General features: G+C 32.6%; 1 protein-coding gene across 1 annotated transcript in view; it reads left to right on the top strand.

Moving 5' to 3' along the window:
* The window catches only part of LOC100929190 (liver carboxylesterase 1-like), a 40,798-nt gene extending 27,427 nt beyond the window's left edge, over positions 1-13,371 (top strand). Inside the window, exons 10-14 of the mRNA XM_003759047.4 lie at positions 4,066-4,146; positions 4,922-5,069; positions 5,713-5,844; positions 9,256-9,328; positions 12,847-13,371. Coding sequence (XP_003759095.2) covers positions 4,066-4,146; positions 4,922-5,069; positions 5,713-5,844; positions 9,256-9,328; positions 12,847-13,024 — 612 coding nt within the window. The 3' untranslated portion in view covers positions 13,025-13,371. The remainder of the gene's footprint in view (positions 1-4,065; positions 4,147-4,921; positions 5,070-5,712; positions 5,845-9,255; positions 9,329-12,846) is intronic.
* Positions 13,372-19,529: the final 6,158 nt, after the last annotated feature.

The raw sequence follows: 19,529 nt of genomic DNA, 5'->3' as shown, positions 1-19,529 counted from the left end.
ACAAATAAGGAAATAGAATATTAAAACTGAATGGAAATAGAAAGAAATGTTTTTTTCTCAGACGCATATGGCACCTATTCAAAAACTGACTGGGTTTTAAGGCATAAACCCTCAAAATCAAATATAGAAAGGCAGAAATATTAAATGTATTATTTTTGGATCATAATGCAATAAAAATTACATTCAATAAAGGTCAGTGGAAAGATAGATTCAAATTTGATTGCAAACCTAAAAAATAAATGGAATGAGTCAAAGAGCAATTATAGAAGCAATCAATAATCACATTAAAGAGAATGACAACAATGAGAAAACATTCTAAAATGTATGGCATATGGTCAAAGCAGTACTTAGGGGAAAATTTACTTCTGTAAATTCTGTAAACTGGGCATGAAATTGAACTAAAAAAAAAGCTCTAGAAAAAGAACAAATTAAAAATCTTCAATTGATCACCAAATAGAAATCCTGAAAATCAAATGTGAGATTAATAAAATTGAAAATTTAAAAGAAATATTGATCTAAGAAGTAAAACTAGGAACTGCCTTTTTGAAAAATCAATAAGAAAAATAATCCATTGGTTAATTTGATTACACATCCAGTATCAAAAGTAAAATGGGCGAAATCGCTACCAATGAATAAAAAATTAAAGTAATCATTATGCCAGAAATGCAGGATTGTTTCAGTATTAGGAAAATTAACATAATTGACCATATCGATAATTAAAGCAACATAAATTGTATGATTATCTCAATGGAGGCTGAAAACGTTTTGGACAAAATACAGCAGCCAATGCTATTAAAAACAATAATGGACACAGGAATAAAGGAAGATTTCCTTAAAATGATAAGCATCATCTATCTATATCTAGTAACAAGAATTATCTGTAATGAGGAAAAGTGAGCAGCTTTCCCAATAAGATCAGGTATGAAACAAGGATGTTCATTATCACTTCAATTATTCAATATAATTTTAGAATTGTTTGCTACAGCAATTAGAAATGAAAAAAGATATCAAAGAAATTAGGGTAGGCAATGAGATAAAACTGTCATTCTTTGCAGATATGATGATATGTTTAAAGAGCCTTAGAAAACCAAATTTAAAAAAAAACACTTGAAATAACTAACAGTTTTGCTAAAGTTGTAGGATATAGGATAAGCTCACATAAATCATCGGAATTTCTTTATATAGCCAATAAAGCTCAGTGTGTCACAGGCTCTGGAGAGACTATTTTATACCAACAGGTATTTCTTTTTAAAATTATGTCACTTCAATAAATGTCCCCCCCCTTAAAATCTAATTAAATCTATAAGGCTAATTGATATTAATAATAATGATGGGAGGAAGCACACCAGGGGGTTCATGTGATCTGGCATTAGAAAACTGGCCTTTAATCTAACTTCAGTGATAATTTATAGCACTGAGCTGATAAGTAGAAACAAAAGTTATCTTGAAAGTGTTAAGTGGGAGTTGGGAAAGTGGTTTCAGTATTTGCTGCACACAAATAGACCTTCCTTGATAACTAGCAATTCTCCCTCTCAAAATTATCTTTACATTTCGCATTTAACTAATCTGTGAACATACTATGTCATCCTAAGAGCAAACTAAAGTATAGGAACTCTTTGTTTTATATATTCCCAACACTTTAGTATTTTCCATAGAGGAAGGAAGGAGGGAGGGGGAGAGAGAGGAAGAGAGAGAGAGAGAGAGAGAGAGAGAGAGAGAGAGAAAGAGAGAGAGTGAATGAATGGAATGAGAGATATTCCATCTTTTCTTTCTCCACTGTCTCTCTGGCTCTTCCATGCTAGATCCACGGAAGAAACAATCAGCATTAATTGTTGAGCTATATTATAAAGTAGTCATTATCAAATCTATTTAATACTGGTTAAAAAAGATAAAAGTCAATAAGTAGAACAGACTAGATAAACAACATAATGAAGCATTTAACATAGTAGCCTACCTACTATTTGATAAACCCAAAGACCTTAAACACTGGGATTTACTATTCAACCAAAACTGCTGGGAAAACTGGAAGATACCTGTAAACAGGGGTGGCTAGGTAGTGCGGTGGATAGAGCACCAGCCCTGAAGTCAGGAGGACCTGGGTTCAAATCTGACCTCAGACACTTAACACTTCCTAGCTGTGTGAACCTGAGCAAGTCACTTAACCCTAAGTGCCTCAGCAAAAAATAAATAAATAAATAGTTGTAAACAATGAAAAATACTTAGGAGTCTACCTGCCAAGACAAATCCAGGAACTATGTGAACAGAAAGATAAAATAATTTTCATACAAATAAAGTAAAATCTAAACAACTGGGAAAATATCACTTGGGTAGATTGAGCCAATGCAATAAAAATGACAATTCTGTCTAAGTTAATTTGTTTATTTAATGCCATACTAATCTAATTACCAAAAATTATTTTATAGAGCTAGAAAAATAACAAAATTCATATGGAAGAACAAAAGATCAATAATATCAAAGGAATTGATACAAAAAAATTACAAAGGAAGATGGAATATCAACATAAGGGCTCAAATAATATTACAAAGCAATAATCATCCAAAATTATCTGGCACTTATTAAGAAGTAGATTGGTAGATCAGGGGAATAGATTAAGTAGGTATCCAAGATGCAGTAGTCAATGATGACAGTTATCTAGTGTTCGATAAATCCCCAAACCTTAGCTTTTGACATAAGTACTCATTATTTGACAAAAAAAAAAAAAAAAAATTCAGGGAAAACTAGAAAATAATAGGCTACAAATTAGGGATGGACCAACATCTCATATCATATGCCAAGATAAGGTCAAAATTGGTAGACAAAAAAGTTGACACCATAAGCAAATTAGAAGGGCAAGGCATAGTCTATGAAGAAAAGAAGAATCCATGACAAATTCATGAAAAAAAAGAGCATTATAAAATGAAAAATAGATAATTTTGAATATATTAAATGAGAAAGCTTTTGTAGAAACAAAAGCAATACAACCAAGTTTAGAAGGAAAGCAGAAAACTGGGAAATGATCTATACAGCAAGTGTCATTTATAAGTTCTCACATATATAAAAGATTGAATCAAATTTATAAGAATCCAAACAATTCCATATGAACAGACAGTTTTCAAATGAAGAAATCAAAACTATCTATAGACCTATGAAGAAGTGCTCTAAATTGTTTTTGATTAGAGAAGTGCAAATTAAAACAACTTTAAAGTATCATTTCACACCTCTCAGATTAGCTAAAAAGAAAAATAATGATTAGAAAGAATGTGAAAAAAATTTGACACTAATGTACTTTTGTGGAGATATTAATAAATCCATTCATTTTTTAGAGCAATTTGGAACTATGCCCAAAAAGCAACCAAACTTTGTCTATTCTTTGAGTTAGCAATAGCACTACTACATCTGCATCCTAAATAGATCATAAAAAAGGAAAAGGACCTACATGTGCAAAAAATATTTACAGACACCCTTTTTGTGGTGGAAAAATATTGGAAATTGAAGAGATGCCCATCAGTTGGGGAATGGCTAAACAGACTATGTTATATGAACATAATGGCATTTTATAATGCAACAAGAAATGATGTACAGCATATTTCAGAAAAAAAATAACCTGATGTGAAATGTGGTAAAGTGAAATGAGAAGAATCAGAAAAAGACTGCATATTCAATCAACAACATTGTTTGATCATCAAAACAAGTAGAAAGGACTCATGAAAGAAATTATTATCCATACAGATAAAGAACTTTTGGATTCCGAATGCAGATAGAAGTATACTTTTTCCACTTAATTCTTTTTAATGTTTTCCTCTTTTCAGTCTATTTCTTCTTTCACAACAGCAAACAATATGAAAATAAGTTTTATTTTATAACACATGTATAATATATCAAATTGCCTACAATTTTAGAAAAAAGGGAGAGGAAGAAAAAGGGAGAAAAAAATGGAACTCAAAATCTTGTAAAAATGAATGCTAAAAATTGTCTAAATATGTACTTGGAAAAAAATAAATATTATTAATTTTTACTTTTATTGTATTCTCTAAGTAATTGATTTTTTATTTATTCATTTTGCAGCTCCTGGAATATCCTCTATCAGGAGATACATTGGACCAAGAGACAGCAACAACTCTATTATGGAATTCCTACCCACTTGTTGTAAGAGATCAAGAATTGTAGAATGTCAGAGCTGAGAAGAAACTTAAATATAAATTGGCAGATGGGTTGGTGAGGGAAGTTTAGAGTAAAGAATGTTTGAACTCAAGGGCCTAGAACTAAAGTGGTTTAATATTTTCATTGTAAATATTGGGAAACTGCTCTAGTAGGGGAAAATAATTTTTCTCCAGACAGTCATTCATTGACAAAATCAGGACAAGAGTGCATGTTTTCTATTGAGCACTAATGGTTCCAAGGTCAGCTCAGCAGTATAGTGGATAGAATATGAGGCTTGGAGTTTGTAAGACGTGAGTTAAAATCTTACCTCAGACACTTGTTAGTTGTGTGATTCTGGGGAAAAAATCACTTATATTTGCCTCAGTTTTCTCATCTGTATAATGAGCTGGGTTTGGCAATGCCAAATCATTTCAGTGTCTTTGCTAAGGAAACTCCAAATTGGTTCACAAAGAGGTAGACATGAAAAAACATAATGGTTTCATAAGTACTATATTTTAAATTAAATAATATTTTAGTGGCAATTAACTTTAACAAGTAATATTTAAATGAATAATTGGCTAAACATTTTATAACAAGGCTTCATAATAGTATAATGAGACTTAGTTACAATGAATTGACAATGTCATTGAGAAAAAGTTGCTTGGGCCAATTTTTTGCAGGGCATAATGTCAACTGACAGATAAAATGATGTATGGATGTATGGCAAATTGGAAGCTATTAATGATCAATCAATTTTTTCCTTGCCTCATGATCCATTCAGAAAATCCCCAGAGACCTTACTCCTGTGATAACTGAGAAGTACCTTGGAGAGACAGAAGATCCTGTTAAAAAGAAAGGCCGATTTCTGGATATGATGGGAGACTTGATGTTTGGGATTCCATCTATATTAGTGGCTCAGCTTCACAGAGGTAGGACACAACAGAAGATGGTAGCATGAAACTTAGTCCTTCCACTTTTTAACTAAGGATGTTAACTCATTCTACCCAGAGACAGAGTAGATAATTGTATATATAAATAAAACAGTAGTGCACTTGAAGATAGAAGACTTGAGATCAAATCCTAGCTTGAATATTTTTTATATCCAAATAGTAGGGATATAAAGATTTTGATAGAGAAGAGGGCAATGGGTTGTGAGCAGGTGACATTGCTCAGCTGGGGATAACAATATGATGACATTTGATACCTGGTAATTTAGAAAGATCTGCCTTTATCAAGCAGAGATTTGATTAGTCTATATTAAGGATTCCATAAGAGATCATGAAAGGTGATGTCAAATATTCTAGCCATCACTAAGATTCTATAATCAAGGAAGAAGGGCCTTAGTTTCTTAATAAATTACCTTACATATGAATAACAACTTTAGAGAAATAAAATAATGTGCAATATCATTCTGGATGCCTCTTCTGTTAAGTCTAAATATTATGCTCAAGACCAGAGTTGAATGTTCAAAAGCAGAAGATTTTTATTACTTTTTAAATGGTCTCCAAGAAGATCTATCATTAGCAAGAGATTCAAAGTTTTTAATTTTTCATCATTTTCTTTTACTTTCAGCTTCAGGTGCACCTACCTACGTGTATCAATTTCAACATCAACCAAGTGTTTGGGGAAATCTGAAACCAGCAACAATAAAGGCAGATCATGGGGATGAGTTTTTCTTTGTCTTTGGGATTCCACTTGGAAAAGGTACTGTATCGTTGCTTGCTAGAACAGCCCCATAAACAGTATCATCTGCCATACATTTCTGGAAGTTAATTATTAACCCTTTCATAACCCTTTTAATTTACTAAATGAAGTTCCTCTGCATTATTTTTTGGATAATCACCACAATTCTGTGGTTTAGAAAGCATATTATTTTAATATATATACTTTTCAGATGAAAAAACAAGTCTAGTTAAGTTTGGATAGATTTATATATAACTACAACAATCATCAATTGACTTCTAGTCCCATGCACGTACTAATAAAGTGTCAAAACTGTGTAAAAGCACTTTATTTTCTATAATAAGATATACAAAGCTGCATTTCCCATATTAAGTGTGGTTAGGCTGCCTTAAAAGCAGTCTAGTATTTAGAACAAGGAAGATCATCGGGAGTATTCTGTGGAAGTGATTGAAGGAAGATTAGGGAGGTATGTGGAGGGCATGTTGAAAGAGAATAGTCAAAGTAGCTGGCATATTTAGCATGAATAGAAATCTGCAGTACCATGATCACTAGCTATCTTCAAGTATATTAAAGATTATCATTTGGGATTAGATTCAGTCTTGGCTCAAACTAAGAATGATGGATAAAAGTTACATAAAGGTGGATTTTGAAATGATCTATAAGGAAATATTTTAGGTGTTCAAAATCATCCTTGCTCTTTCTGTTAAGGTAAAGATGTTCCCACTTGATTATTCCAGTGAAAGCTATATGACTACTTGTTAGGGGAATTGTAAAGGTTTGATTTCAAATGATTTAGACTAGATGCTATCTGAGGCCTCTTTTAGTTCAGAAAGTCTTAGATTCTGAGTGCATTTCTTAAAAATAAGTTTTCCTTCATTTCTTTTTTAAAAACATCATAATAGTTCTCTATAGTATTCGTGCCCCTCTTTCTCCCAGAGAGACATCCTATATCACAAATTATATTTTTAAAAGAAAAAAGACAGTCAGCAAGATGGTACAGTAGATAGAGCATGGGTCCTGGAATCAGGAGAATCTGAATTCAAATCTAGGCTCAGACACTTAACACTTTCTAGCTGTGTGAACTTGGGCAAGTCACTTAATCCCAATTGCCTCAGGAGGAAAAAAAAGGTGAGGAGTGGGAAATATTCAGTATAACACACTGAAACACTTGCACAAGGGATAGAACCTGTGTTCCTCCCTTCTCCCCAAAGAATTGGATTCAAAATTTCTCCTAGTTCTATTTTTGAATTTTGCCATATTCATTTTTGATTTTGGGGTGTGGTTGTTCTTTTTGTTTACATTGTTGTAGCCACTGTGTATAATGGTTTTTCTGAGCCCTGTTAACTTTATGTAAATCTTAACTCATGTAGATTTTTTCATGTTTCTATTTATTTGTTACATTTATCAATTTTTATAGCATTGTAGTATTCAATTACATTAATGTTGCACATTTTTGAGCTATTCCCTAATCAATGGCAATTTATTTTATTTCCAATTCTTTGGTATCACTCAAAGGTACTGATATAAATATTTTGGTATATATGGGGACTTTGGTCTTGTTGATGACTTCCTTGGAGTATATGCCCAGTAATGAAGTATGAGTCAAAGGATATGAACAGTTTAGTAATTTTATTTGCATAATTCTAAATTTTTTAAACCAATTCACAGCTCCAACAATATCATATTCCAACATTAACTATTACCATTCTTTGTTATCTTTGCCAATTAACAGGATATAAGGTAAAACATCAGACTTGCTCTGATTTGTATTCCTCTTAATATTATTTCTATTCCTCCTCATATTAGTTATTTGGAACATTCTTTCATGTAGATATAAAAATTCATTTGATAAATATATCTTTATATCCTTTGACCTCTTATCCATTGGATAATAGCACATACACACACAAACACAATTTGGTAATCATTTATATAGCTTTAAAACCAAGCACTTGGCAAAGAAATTGGATAAAAATATTTTTCCATTCAACCATTTCCATTCTTATTCTAATTGCATTAATTCTATTTGTACAGAAGCTTTTTAGTTTTATATAATCAAAAATATAAATTGTAGCTATTATCATTGCTTCAATCCACTATTTAGTTAAGGATACATCTTGTACCCAAAGCTGTCAAAGGTTTAGGATTTGCTTCAATTTTTATTATATGATCTTTTCAATATTAAAACTGTATATCCATTTAGAATTCACTGTGGAATATAGTATTATATTATTACACAGTATTATTATACTGTGGAGTATAGTATAGTGAGTGCATTTCTATAAGAGGAATAGCATCAATATTCTAGACAACTGTACTCAAGGAACACCATTCCCTTTGATGACTGTCTGGATTAAAAGAAAGTATGCTGGTAATGAGGTTCAGTTCAGTTGTTTTTGTCATGTCATGACATTTTCCAAAAGGGGAAAGCCATTTGAAATTTTCCAGGCAAAAATTCTAGGATGGTTTGCCATTATCTTCTCCAGATCAATTTTACAGAAGAGGAATTGAGGCAAACAGAATTAGATGACTTTTCCAGGTCACATGGAAAGTAAATATCTGAGGCCAGATGGGAATTCAGAAAGATGTCTTCCTAATCAGAGGTCCAGTGGTTAGAGTGCTGCCCTTGACAGTGATATTAGGAGAGAACATCATGCCATCCTTTGTCAGAGTCAGAGAACCCATCAGTGTTCAGGTGGTTCAGGCTACAGCCCCATGATTTCACCTCTTTCCATCATAGAATTCAGGCCTCTCCATTTTCCCCCCATTAAAAAAAAAATCAAGTATTGTGATTTCTAGCTGATTTCGTGGAGCTTCCTGAAGATTTAGAAAGAAAACCTGCATCCACTTTCCCCTTTGCTTTTCCATTGCTAGGAGCAATGACTTTTAGGTAGAATCTTAAAAGTAAGGGTACTCAAATTTTAGATGCAGAGCTGGATACTGGCATAGTGAGAACAACGAATTTGGGTTTTGAGAATCTGCAATCAAATCTTAGCTCTGCTACTTATACTTGTGCAGATCACTTGACTCAGTCCTCAGATTCCCAACCTGTAAAATAAAAGGATTCAACTATCACAAGCTATAAAGTCTTATGACACTAAACAATATTTATCTGCTATTATCAGTTATCATATTTCCAAAAACTTGTTAGAATTTGAAATTCTATAATATGGAATTTAAATTCCCTTGTGATTTTCTTTTGATAACAAGTAAATTTTCCTGAGAGGTAGGATACATGAAAAGCAAAACCTTTTTTTTTAAGTTTCATGGCTAAAATGAGGGCATTGCTTAGGGAGAGCACTAAGTAAGATAGAAAATTGGAAGTTTATGAAGAGGAGAACTCCCTAAAGGAAAGAAAGTGTGAAGACAAAAGTAATATGGAAACTTGAAGAGTAATTGGTTTTGATCCTTAACATCTGCTCTTATTTTCAGAGAGTTTTCCAGAAGAGGAGAAGCAACTTAGCAGGAAAATGATGAAATATTGGTCCAACTTTGCTCGAAATGGGTAAGACCAGTAACCAAGAAGAGGGAAGCATTTTTCTCAAAATGTTACTAACATCTTTTTACTCCTGTCATCTTTATTTCCTATTAAATATCTGTACTTCCATTCCGTCCTAGAGATGCTCTCATTTTTTTTCAGTATGGATTTGTTTTATTTTTAAAATAACATTTTATTCCCCCAATTACATGTAGAAACAATTTTCAACATTCTTTTTTATTTCTTTTTAAAATTTTATGTATTTAAATAAATAAAAAATAGAAAAAAACAAAAAATAGAAAAAGAAAAAAATTATCAGATATAGCAGAACAGGAGAAGATTCAAATTATTAAGCAACAAATTTCCATTTAAAAAAGCATATATAAAAATGCTACATTGTATTCAGAACTGTCCATCTTGGCTTCCTTCCGAGTTTTCGTTGTTGTTGTTTTCTATTGTGCACTTTTAATTTAATTTAATTTTTTTCCTTTCCCCACCTCACCTCCCCCAAGCAGGCTACAGTTAGGTAACATACACACATGTATACATATGCGTATATGTATATATGCATATGTATCCACCCTCGCACAGATATATACATATATATACACATACACATGTATATTTTCATATACTTCTATGTAAAATTGTACTATGCTTTTTTAATCCTGATTATGCAAAAGTGGATAGTCATCCTTGTTAGATCCAAATCTTTCCATATTTTTCTCAGTCTATCAACTCATCATTTCCCACACTGCAGCAATATTCCAACCTTATACTATCCAGTTGTTTTAAATAGTCTAACAATAAATAATTAATATGCCTGACCATACTGTAGTTTCCCTATTTCTCATTTGATTGAATTTATTTTAACTTTAACTTTGTGTGAGATCAATGATTATAGCCCCTACTTCTTTTTCTATCAAATTCTGCTCTTGAACATTATTATTATATTTGTGTGTATTTCTTGATTTCTATTCCTACTGATGACTCTGCTTTACTTCTATATCCTATCTTGTCTTGCTAACCTACCCTCCTCCAAGGATCCCTCCCTTAGCCTCTACCAAAATCTTTATCCCATTTCCATTAATCTATAATGCCCTCTATATTTCCCTTTATCCAATTCCTTTCCCCTTTTATTTCTTGATAAATCTAGAAGATTTTATGTAATATTAATTAAGTCTGACATATAAACATAATTCAGAAGGTGGTAAATATCCACATTTCTACTTTGGAGTCAATCATATTCAGTAAAATTGTGAGATCTACTTGTTACATTGTATATATGTTTTTACTTGGTTCTGTTAATTTTCTATCAATTCATGGAAGTCTTTCCATACTTTTATGTATCCATATTTCTGATATTCAAATGCAGTGATACTCATTACAGCACGTGTGGCCCAATTTATGGGCATCTACTTTGTTTCTATTTCTTTACTGCTACAAAAAGTTCACTATAAGCATTTTGATGGATAAGTGCCCTTTCATAATTTATATTGACTTAATTGGAATATAAGCATAGCAATTAGCTATCTGGGTCAGGGGTATGGACATATTTCTTTGCTCTCCTAACTAAAAATTGTTTTTCATAATGGTTAGAGCAATTCATAGTTCTATAAATGGTGCATTACTACTTTGCTTGATTTTTCATACTCTCTTCAATATTTGCTCTTTTATCCTTTGTCACCTTTATGTATGAGGGTAAGTATGAGGGTAAACATTAAATATTTTGTTTTTGTAATATTTGTTTCTTTCTTAAGATTAATTTGGAACATTCTTTGTTGGTGAAAAGTTTCTTTTGAGAACTATTTGCTTATCTTATCTGATGAGTTCTCTAGTAAAGAATGGCAACATTTTATATTTTTGCATTACTTCCCAATATAACATGGTGATTAGACCTTCACCAAAGATAATTTAAGCAAAGTTTCTCCTCCAATAGATCATTTCCCTTCTGATCTTACTTGAATTAATTTTGTTCCTGAAAAAACTTTTCAGTTGATATAACCTAATAATTTATTCTGTCTTTTGGGATCACGTTTATCCTTTGGTTAAGGATTCATCCCCTAGTTATAATTATGAAAGATAAATTTTCTGGTTTACTAATTATTAATAATATTTTAAATATTTGGTTTACATATCCATTTTGAGTTTGCTGAGACATGCATTATTGAAGCTGTAAATCTAGATATAATTTCTACCAAATTACTGGAACAATACCTCTGGGCATCTTCACAGATTAGTTTTCAAGAGGGAACTTTATATTCCTAAATTCTAGGAACTACTCCTTAAATTTAGAAATCCTAAAACTATATAGTTCTGCAGACTTGTTTACCTCCATGTACTTCTGAATAGTAATCAACCAACAGACAAAATTGGCTTTAAAGGAAATACATTTAACAAGAATACACAATAAGAAGACTAGCTGCAAAATATTCCCTGTTTGAACTTGGGTCACAATTTCCCACAAATACTTATAGCCTATGTGGAAAGTGAATAAAAATTTAGAGTTCATTGATAGTGAGTCACCCTTATAGAGAATACATAAAGCTATTTGGCTACTCCAAGACACTGTCAAGTAGTCTCTATCAAATTCTTCCCAAACTCTAATCTCTTGATTTATCCTATTTTACTCCACTCCATCCCACCCTACCTAAAATAGCATAATGTATTATCTTGGCTAACAAAGTCTAAATTTCTCACTGAATAATGACTCTAAATATTTAGAATTCTCTCTTGAATCTATACCAAACTTTCTTTTTTTTTCCCCCATATTACCATAACTCCTACTATTTAATATTGCTCCTAGTCTTGAATGAACGTTTATTTTTCAATTCCCTTTAAAATAGGTCTCAACTACTAGATAGAGTCTCTCTTTTTAAACAGTAGAACTCATAGTTAAAGATGGGGAAGGAGAGAGAAATTACTTCCTTTGCCTTCATTACATCTCAAGGTTTAGGTTCTTTGTGGGATTGCAGAGCTAGCAACTCAGACTTAGGAGACCATGCCAATTTTTGCCCAGCCAATTGGTTCTGGGCAATTTAATTTGAGACAGATACTCACCTTTTTGAAATGGATTACAATGTATTAGAATTTTGCTAAACCATTAACATTTTGTCAGCTGTGCTTGTTTCTTTCACTTGCATTAACTGAGCTAGAAGTAGGGGAAGGAACCAATTTTCCTCCACATATACCTTTTCCACTGTCAAATATGTCCCCAAGTAATTTTTGAATTTATGTTCTTGGATTTATCAAATACTCAGCTATTGGATTCAGTTGTTCATGATTCTTCCTTATATAGATTTCCACTGATTTACTTTTTTTTTGTTTTTTTAGCCAGTACAAATGTTTGATGATTACTGCTTTATTGCATTATATGACAACTTGAAGTACAGTTGAGAAGGTAGAAATTTAATAACACCCCAAACCTAGGGAAATCAGATTTTGTGACTACTGAGTTCTTTACCTCCTACATATTTTTTTAAACTATGACCATCATCAGTGTTTAAATTATTAATATATTTTAAATGTTCTTATTTCTTTTCTAGAAACCCCAATGGTGAAGGCCTGGTAAACTGGCCTGTATATGATCAGAATGAAGAGTACCTTCAAATTGACATTACCATGAAGACAGACAAGAAGCTAAAGGAGAAGGAAGTGGCACTTTGGACTGAGTTCTTGTCAGAGAAGCCAGTTGGAGTCAAAAGAGATATTACAGAGCTATAATGTGAAAAGATGCACAATTTCCCTTTCACAAGAAGTTTCCATGAAACTTGGTGAGGATACCTTTCAGACTTGAGATGGATGTCTGGTTATTTGGTGGTGGGAGAACTTTTCAGCATGAAAGTAAAAGGAATCATATGAGACCAGGGACAATTGGGACCAGCCAAACATCAACATGTTGGGCAGTTATTGGGAGTTAAGAGTCCAGAGCTCTTGCACAAGTTGTTGTTGTTGTTGCTATTGTTGTTTTTTCTCAGAATGCTGGAGTTTACCTAATGTATTAAATGAAATCCACTCTATTCATGATTCTTATTACCGTCCTTTCTTACTACCTTGTTATAGAATTTTAATTTTCTAAACGGAAATAAATAAATTTACATTTGAAATAAGATTTAGTTGATATGTGAATTCTAATTAGGATGTCTCTATGCTCCATTCTTTTCAAGAATAACATGAAGGCTGAGACTTTTAAAGATACTGCAAAGAATCTTTAGCATACTGTGTAATTGAGTTTAGTCAAAAGATATCTGTTTGCAATCCCACTTAAGTGCCTTGAGGGCATATGGTAGTATGGTAATGAATCATAAGTTTAAATACTTATTTATGATTCATTATCTTACTCTGTCTTTTCCTGTTATCTATCTGTCCTATTCCCTCAAATTCTCTATCCATAGAGATGTAGTTCTTATAACATATATACCTATTAAGGCTTACAATCATTACAGCAGATTGTTGCTCAGCTTTCTTCCTCTTTTTTTTTTCTGCTTCTTATTACTCTTCTTCTTATTTCTCCTGTTCCTCTACTTAATTTCCCCCTTTCTATGACTTTTTTCTTCCTGTTTTCTATTTTTTTTCCATTTTCTTCAATAAACCAATAAACATTTATTAAATAAGGATGCATTTTGGAAAGTATGGCTAGCAATAAATATCATTTCCATCCTAGGGAATGTGTGACCAGAGCTTCAGTGGAAAACTACAAAGACCCCTAAAACAAAATGACATTCCTTAGGTCTTTGGAGGTAATGCACTACTATCCACATTTGTTGACCCCAAACTAAGAAAGTTTTTTGGTGATTTCTTTGGTTGAAACTCCCTAGATATTATGTGATTTCATCAGCCCCTTACACAATCAGGTAAAACCGCAACTGCATGTACCCTGAAAGATACTACTGCTTTTCCACCTATACTTGCAGACTTTCAAAGACATTTTGGTGTTCATAAGCTCAGTGTTAAAGGAAGGGAATATGGAAGACACAGAGGTATAGCTAGAGACCACAGGAGAAGTAGAGCTGACTGAGTTGACTCTCTATATGGGGATAGCTACTACAAAAGAAGATTCTGAGGAACATCAGATAATTTAATTAAAGAGAAAGTTATGTATGTTTGGGAAAGTTGACTAAATGAGCCTTCCTCCAAACTCTCTTTTGGTGCTTCCATCAAAGAAAGAATGAAGTGTGTGAAGTTGACCTGAGACAGGGATAGGGATAGCTCCAATTTTACCATGGCTAAACAGAACTTATTACCTCCCAGAGTTCCTACCATCTTTTAAGTCATCTAAATTTGCAAACCCCAAATTATCTACAGCACTTACTTCACCAACATTCTCAACCAATCAGTGACAAGTGATTTGGTTTCTATAAAACTTCTCTTAACATTGTTCCCCTTTTCTTCTCTCCATCTTTCTCCAGTATAATGACATTAAAAAAACTGACTGTCTACTGTTGTACCATTAAGAACACAAGGCCTTTTCATCTTACTTGAAACTGCAGCCTCCTATATTTATTTTGTCTCATTAGCATGTAAACTCTTTAGACCAGGGACTATCTTGTTTATTTATATGAATCTGCAAGACTTTGCATAGGGCTTTGCATGGAGTAAGCTTTTGCTTTTCTTCTTTTTTTCCCTTCTACTTGTAGTGCTGGAGAAACTGAGCAAGATAGAGATTAGAGAACAATTTAATAATTTATTAAATGGGAGAGATTCATTGGGACCAAATGGACCCATGTTTTGGTCCCAAGACTGAATGAGACTATTGTCTCAAAGAATCCAGCAGTGAATGTCAAATACAAGATTCTTTTATAGGGTAACAATAACAATGACATAATGGGGGAGGTACCTGGATGGGGATAACCTAATGGGGGGAGGCACCTAGGATGATATAATGGGAGGTACTGGAGAGGCTCCTGATATTCTAATAACATCTAAAGTGGATAAAGACCTTTATCCCATTAAACATTAATAGGGAATGGTTATAACCTGAGGGCAGAGTAACTAAATAGGACAATTGGGGAAACTGGGTCAGGACATTAAAAGAGAACTGTGGCACAATATATTCATCTACGTTTAGTTTTCTCTCCTTTACAAAAAAAAACAAACAAAACTTTTTTAATTATCAAAAAAAAATTCATCACAAAGAGGCAGGTTACATTGCTCAAGAACCCTTCATTGACTCGCTATTGTTTGTAGGATAAAGTCTAACCTCTTCACTTTGGTGTTTAATACCCTTTGTAATCTGACCTTAGGCCTACTTTATAAGATAATTTCATATCACTTCACTTTATGAATTTAACCGTCCAGATAAAGCAGACTAACTTCAATTTTCTGAACTTATTCCATCTTTCACTTCTGTGTGTTTGCACAATCTTTTATGCCATAAAGGCATAAAATCTTTATCTCTGCCTTTTAGTATCCATGTGTCCTTTTATGATTCACATTACATGTGACTCTTTCTTAGAGTATACTCCTCCTTCAAATTGTTAGGCTTATATGATAGATACTCCAAGTATACCTTTAAAAAATACTTTTATTAACTACATCAAATGTTTCCCAAGTACATATAAAAAATTTAACATTTTTTTTTAAGTTTTAAATTTTAAATTCTCTCCCTTCTTCCTGCCATTCCCTCTTCCTCGAGAAAGCAAGAAATCTTATATCAGTTACAAATATGAAGTCATGGAAAATCTATTTTCATATTTTCCAAGTTGCAAAAGAAAATACCAGCAAAAATTAAGCAAGAAAGGCAGAGAAAGGTTAAAAATATGTTTTAATCTGCATTCAGAATTTGTTTCTCCACTACATTTTTTAATTCCTTCAATTTTTTTCTCTTCTCTTATTGCTATAATTTTTAACACAATATTGAATGATTGTATATACTTCCTTCATCCCTAGGAAGGCTTCAAATTTTTCCATGTTATAGATAATTCTTGCTCTTGGTTTGTTTTACATAGATACTACTAAATGTTTTAAGAAAGACTCCATTTAATTAATGAAAAAAATGCAAATGAAAATGGTCCAGCTATACTATACCTAAAACTATATTACAAAACAGTGGTCATCAAAGTCATCTGGAACTGGTTAAGAAATAGAATAGTTTGATCAGTAAAATAGGTTATACTCATAAGAAACAAAAGTCAATGGCTATAGTAATTTAGTGGTTATTAAATCCAAAGACTATAGCTTCTGAGATAAGAACTCACTATTTTACAAAAAATGATGGGAAAATTGGAAAATAATGAGGCAAAAATTAGTCATTGACTAACACCTAACACTTTATACCAAGATAAAGCCAAAATAGATTCAGGATTTAAACATAAAGGGTGATATTACAAACAAATAATGGAGAACAAAAGGAAGTTTCCTTCTAAGATCTTTGGAAAAAGAAGAAATCTGTCAACAAAGAAGTAGAATTAGAGAACACTGTGAAATGTAAAATGGTTCATTTTAATCAAATTAAAAAGTTTTTTGTAAAAACCAACACAGCAGAGATTAGAAGTAAAGAAGAAAATGGGCTGAGGAGGGGGAGGATTTTACATCCAAGATTTCTGACAAAGATCTCATTTCTAAAATATATAGAGAATTGATTCAAATTTACAAGAATACAAGCCATTTTCCAAATGATAAATGGTTAAAGGATATGAACAGAAATTTTTCAAATGAAAAAATTAAAGCCATTTCTACACATATGAAAAAAGTGCTCTAAATCTCTACTGATTAGAGAAATGCAAATTAAGACAACTCTGAGGCACCTTTACATCTATCAGATTGGATAAAATGACAGGAAAAAATAATGATAAATATTGGAGGGAATGTGGAAAAACTGGGACATTAATTATTTGGTGGAATTGTGAAGTGATCCAACTATTCTGGAGAACAATTCAGAAATGTGCCCAAAGGCATTAAACTGAGCAGACCATCTAATCCAACAGTATCTCTACTGGGTCTGTGTCGCAAAGAGATCATAAAAAAAGAAAAAAGAACGCATATGTGCAAAAATGTAGTGGCAAGGAACTGGAAACAAAATGAATACCCATCCATTGGGGAATGGTTGGCTAAGTTATGATATATTAATGTAATGGAATATTATTGTTCTATTAAAAAATGATCAGTAAAATGATTTCAGAAAGGCTTGGAGAGACTTACATGAACTGATGCTAAGTGAAGTGAGTATAACCAAGAGAACATTGTACAAAGCAACAATGATCAGCTGTGATGGACTTGGCTTTTTTCAACAAGGAGGTGATTCAGGCCATTTCCAATGGTCTTGTGATAGACAGAGCCATCTGTACCCAGAAAGAGGACTATGGGGACTGTATGTGGAACACAACATAGTTTTTTTACCTTTTTTGGTTGTTACTGTTTGCTTGCTAGTTTTTTTTTTTCATATTTTCTTCTTTTGATCTGATTTTTCTTGTGCAGCACGATAAATGTGGAAATAAGTTTAGAAGAATTACACTTGTTTAAATTATATTGGATTAATTGTATCTAGGAAAGGGAGAAAGTGGGAAGGGGGAGAAAAATTTGGAACACAAAGTTTTGCAAGGATGGATATTGAAAACTATCTGTGCATGTATTTTGAAAAATAAAAGGCTATTGTTTTTAAAAATCCCATATTTTCTTGACTAAAGTCCATTGTAGAATTTTAGTCCATAAGTTCCTATCTGGTTCTTTGGTTGATGGTTATCCTTAATTCTTGAAGAACAAAATGATATCACTATGTTAAAATCAAGTTCGTGTGTCTAACTGTGGCTGATCAGACCAGTATGGACTGGGAATGATCTAATGTAGGTCAAACATAAATAGTCCATTTGAACATTTGGGGTAGATTCTCTGGCTTTATACATCTTGTATTTCTTCTGAACTACTTCAAGTCTGCTTTGTTCATAGATTATAGCATATTCTTTGATAAGGGCATACCATGCTTAGTAGTCCTGTGCCAGTGTCTCTCATGTCATGCAATCAATACTAAACTTCTTAAGACACACCTTGAAATTGTCTTTATATTACTTTTTTCTGATCACCATGGGAGCCTTGTGTGAGTTTTTTATTGAAATAGTCTTTTTTGCAAGCATACATTTGTCTGTTGTACAATATGGCCAGTCCAATGGAGTTATGCTCTTTGCAATAGAATTTGAATGCTTGAAAGTTTAGTTTGAGAAACAACTGCAGTATCTGTATCTTCTCCTACCAAGTAATCTTCAGAATCTTCCTAAAACAATTCACATGCAAGCACTTCAGTTTCCTGGAGTGGTATTGGTTTCACAGGCATACAATAATGAGCTCAGCCCAACAGTTTTATAGACCTAGAGTTTAGTAGTCAATCTAATACTTCTCTCCCATACTTTTCTTTGGAGCTTTTTATATACTAATTTGTCTCTAGAACTCTAAGTGTTAATCTCATTATCAATTTGTATATCCTTGAAAAGCAAATTGCCAAGGTAAGTGAACTAACTTATCCACAACATTCAAAAATTCATTTGCTGGAACTAATGATTCTGCATATGGATGGTGTGACACTGATTAATGGAGTGCTTGTGTTTTCTTGATGTTAATTGTTAAGTCCAAATTAATACAAGCAGGGAACCTAATCATACTTTTTTTGTATCTCAACTTTGGAGACTGCATAGAATGCACAACTATCTATGAACAATAAAATCATACAGGAACACTCCCTCCACTTTTGTTTTAGCCTGTAGCCTTTTCAAGTTGAAGAGTTTACATCAGTGTAGTAGCTGACATTAATTCTATGTTTGTCTTCATTGAAGGCATTTAAAAACATGGTTGAAAACACCATGCTAAAAAGCACAGGAGCAAGAACCCAGTCTTGTTTCACTCCATTCATGACAAGAAAGGATCAAGAGCATTATCCATTGCCAGAACATGAGCTTGCATGCTATTATGAAATTAACATACAATAATGATGAACTTTTCAGAGCAACCAAATTTTAAGATAATTTTCCATAAGACCTCACAACTGACAGTATCAAAGGCCTTGATCAGATCTACAAATGTTGTGTGCAGACCATCTTCCAAATGTAGGATCAGTCTATTTAGTAAGACTCTGGCAATAATCTTGCCTGTAATGATTAAGAGAGAGATTCCCCCATGATTGTCCCTAGACAATTTCTTTTCTTTCCCTTTATAGAAATAGGTAGTGAAGACATCCTTGAACTCCTGGGGCATAACTTTTTTCATATAATCTGGAAAATTTCAGTCAACCTTTGTATGAACA

This window comes from Sarcophilus harrisii, chromosome 2, assembly GCF_902635505.1.
Source record: "Sarcophilus harrisii chromosome 2, mSarHar1.11, whole genome shotgun sequence".
In the NCBI taxonomy this organism is placed as follows: Eukaryota; Metazoa; Chordata; class Mammalia; order Dasyuromorphia; family Dasyuridae; genus Sarcophilus; species Sarcophilus harrisii.
Note: the sequence above shows the minus strand (reverse complement) of the source record. Positions and strands in the feature narration are given on the sequence as shown.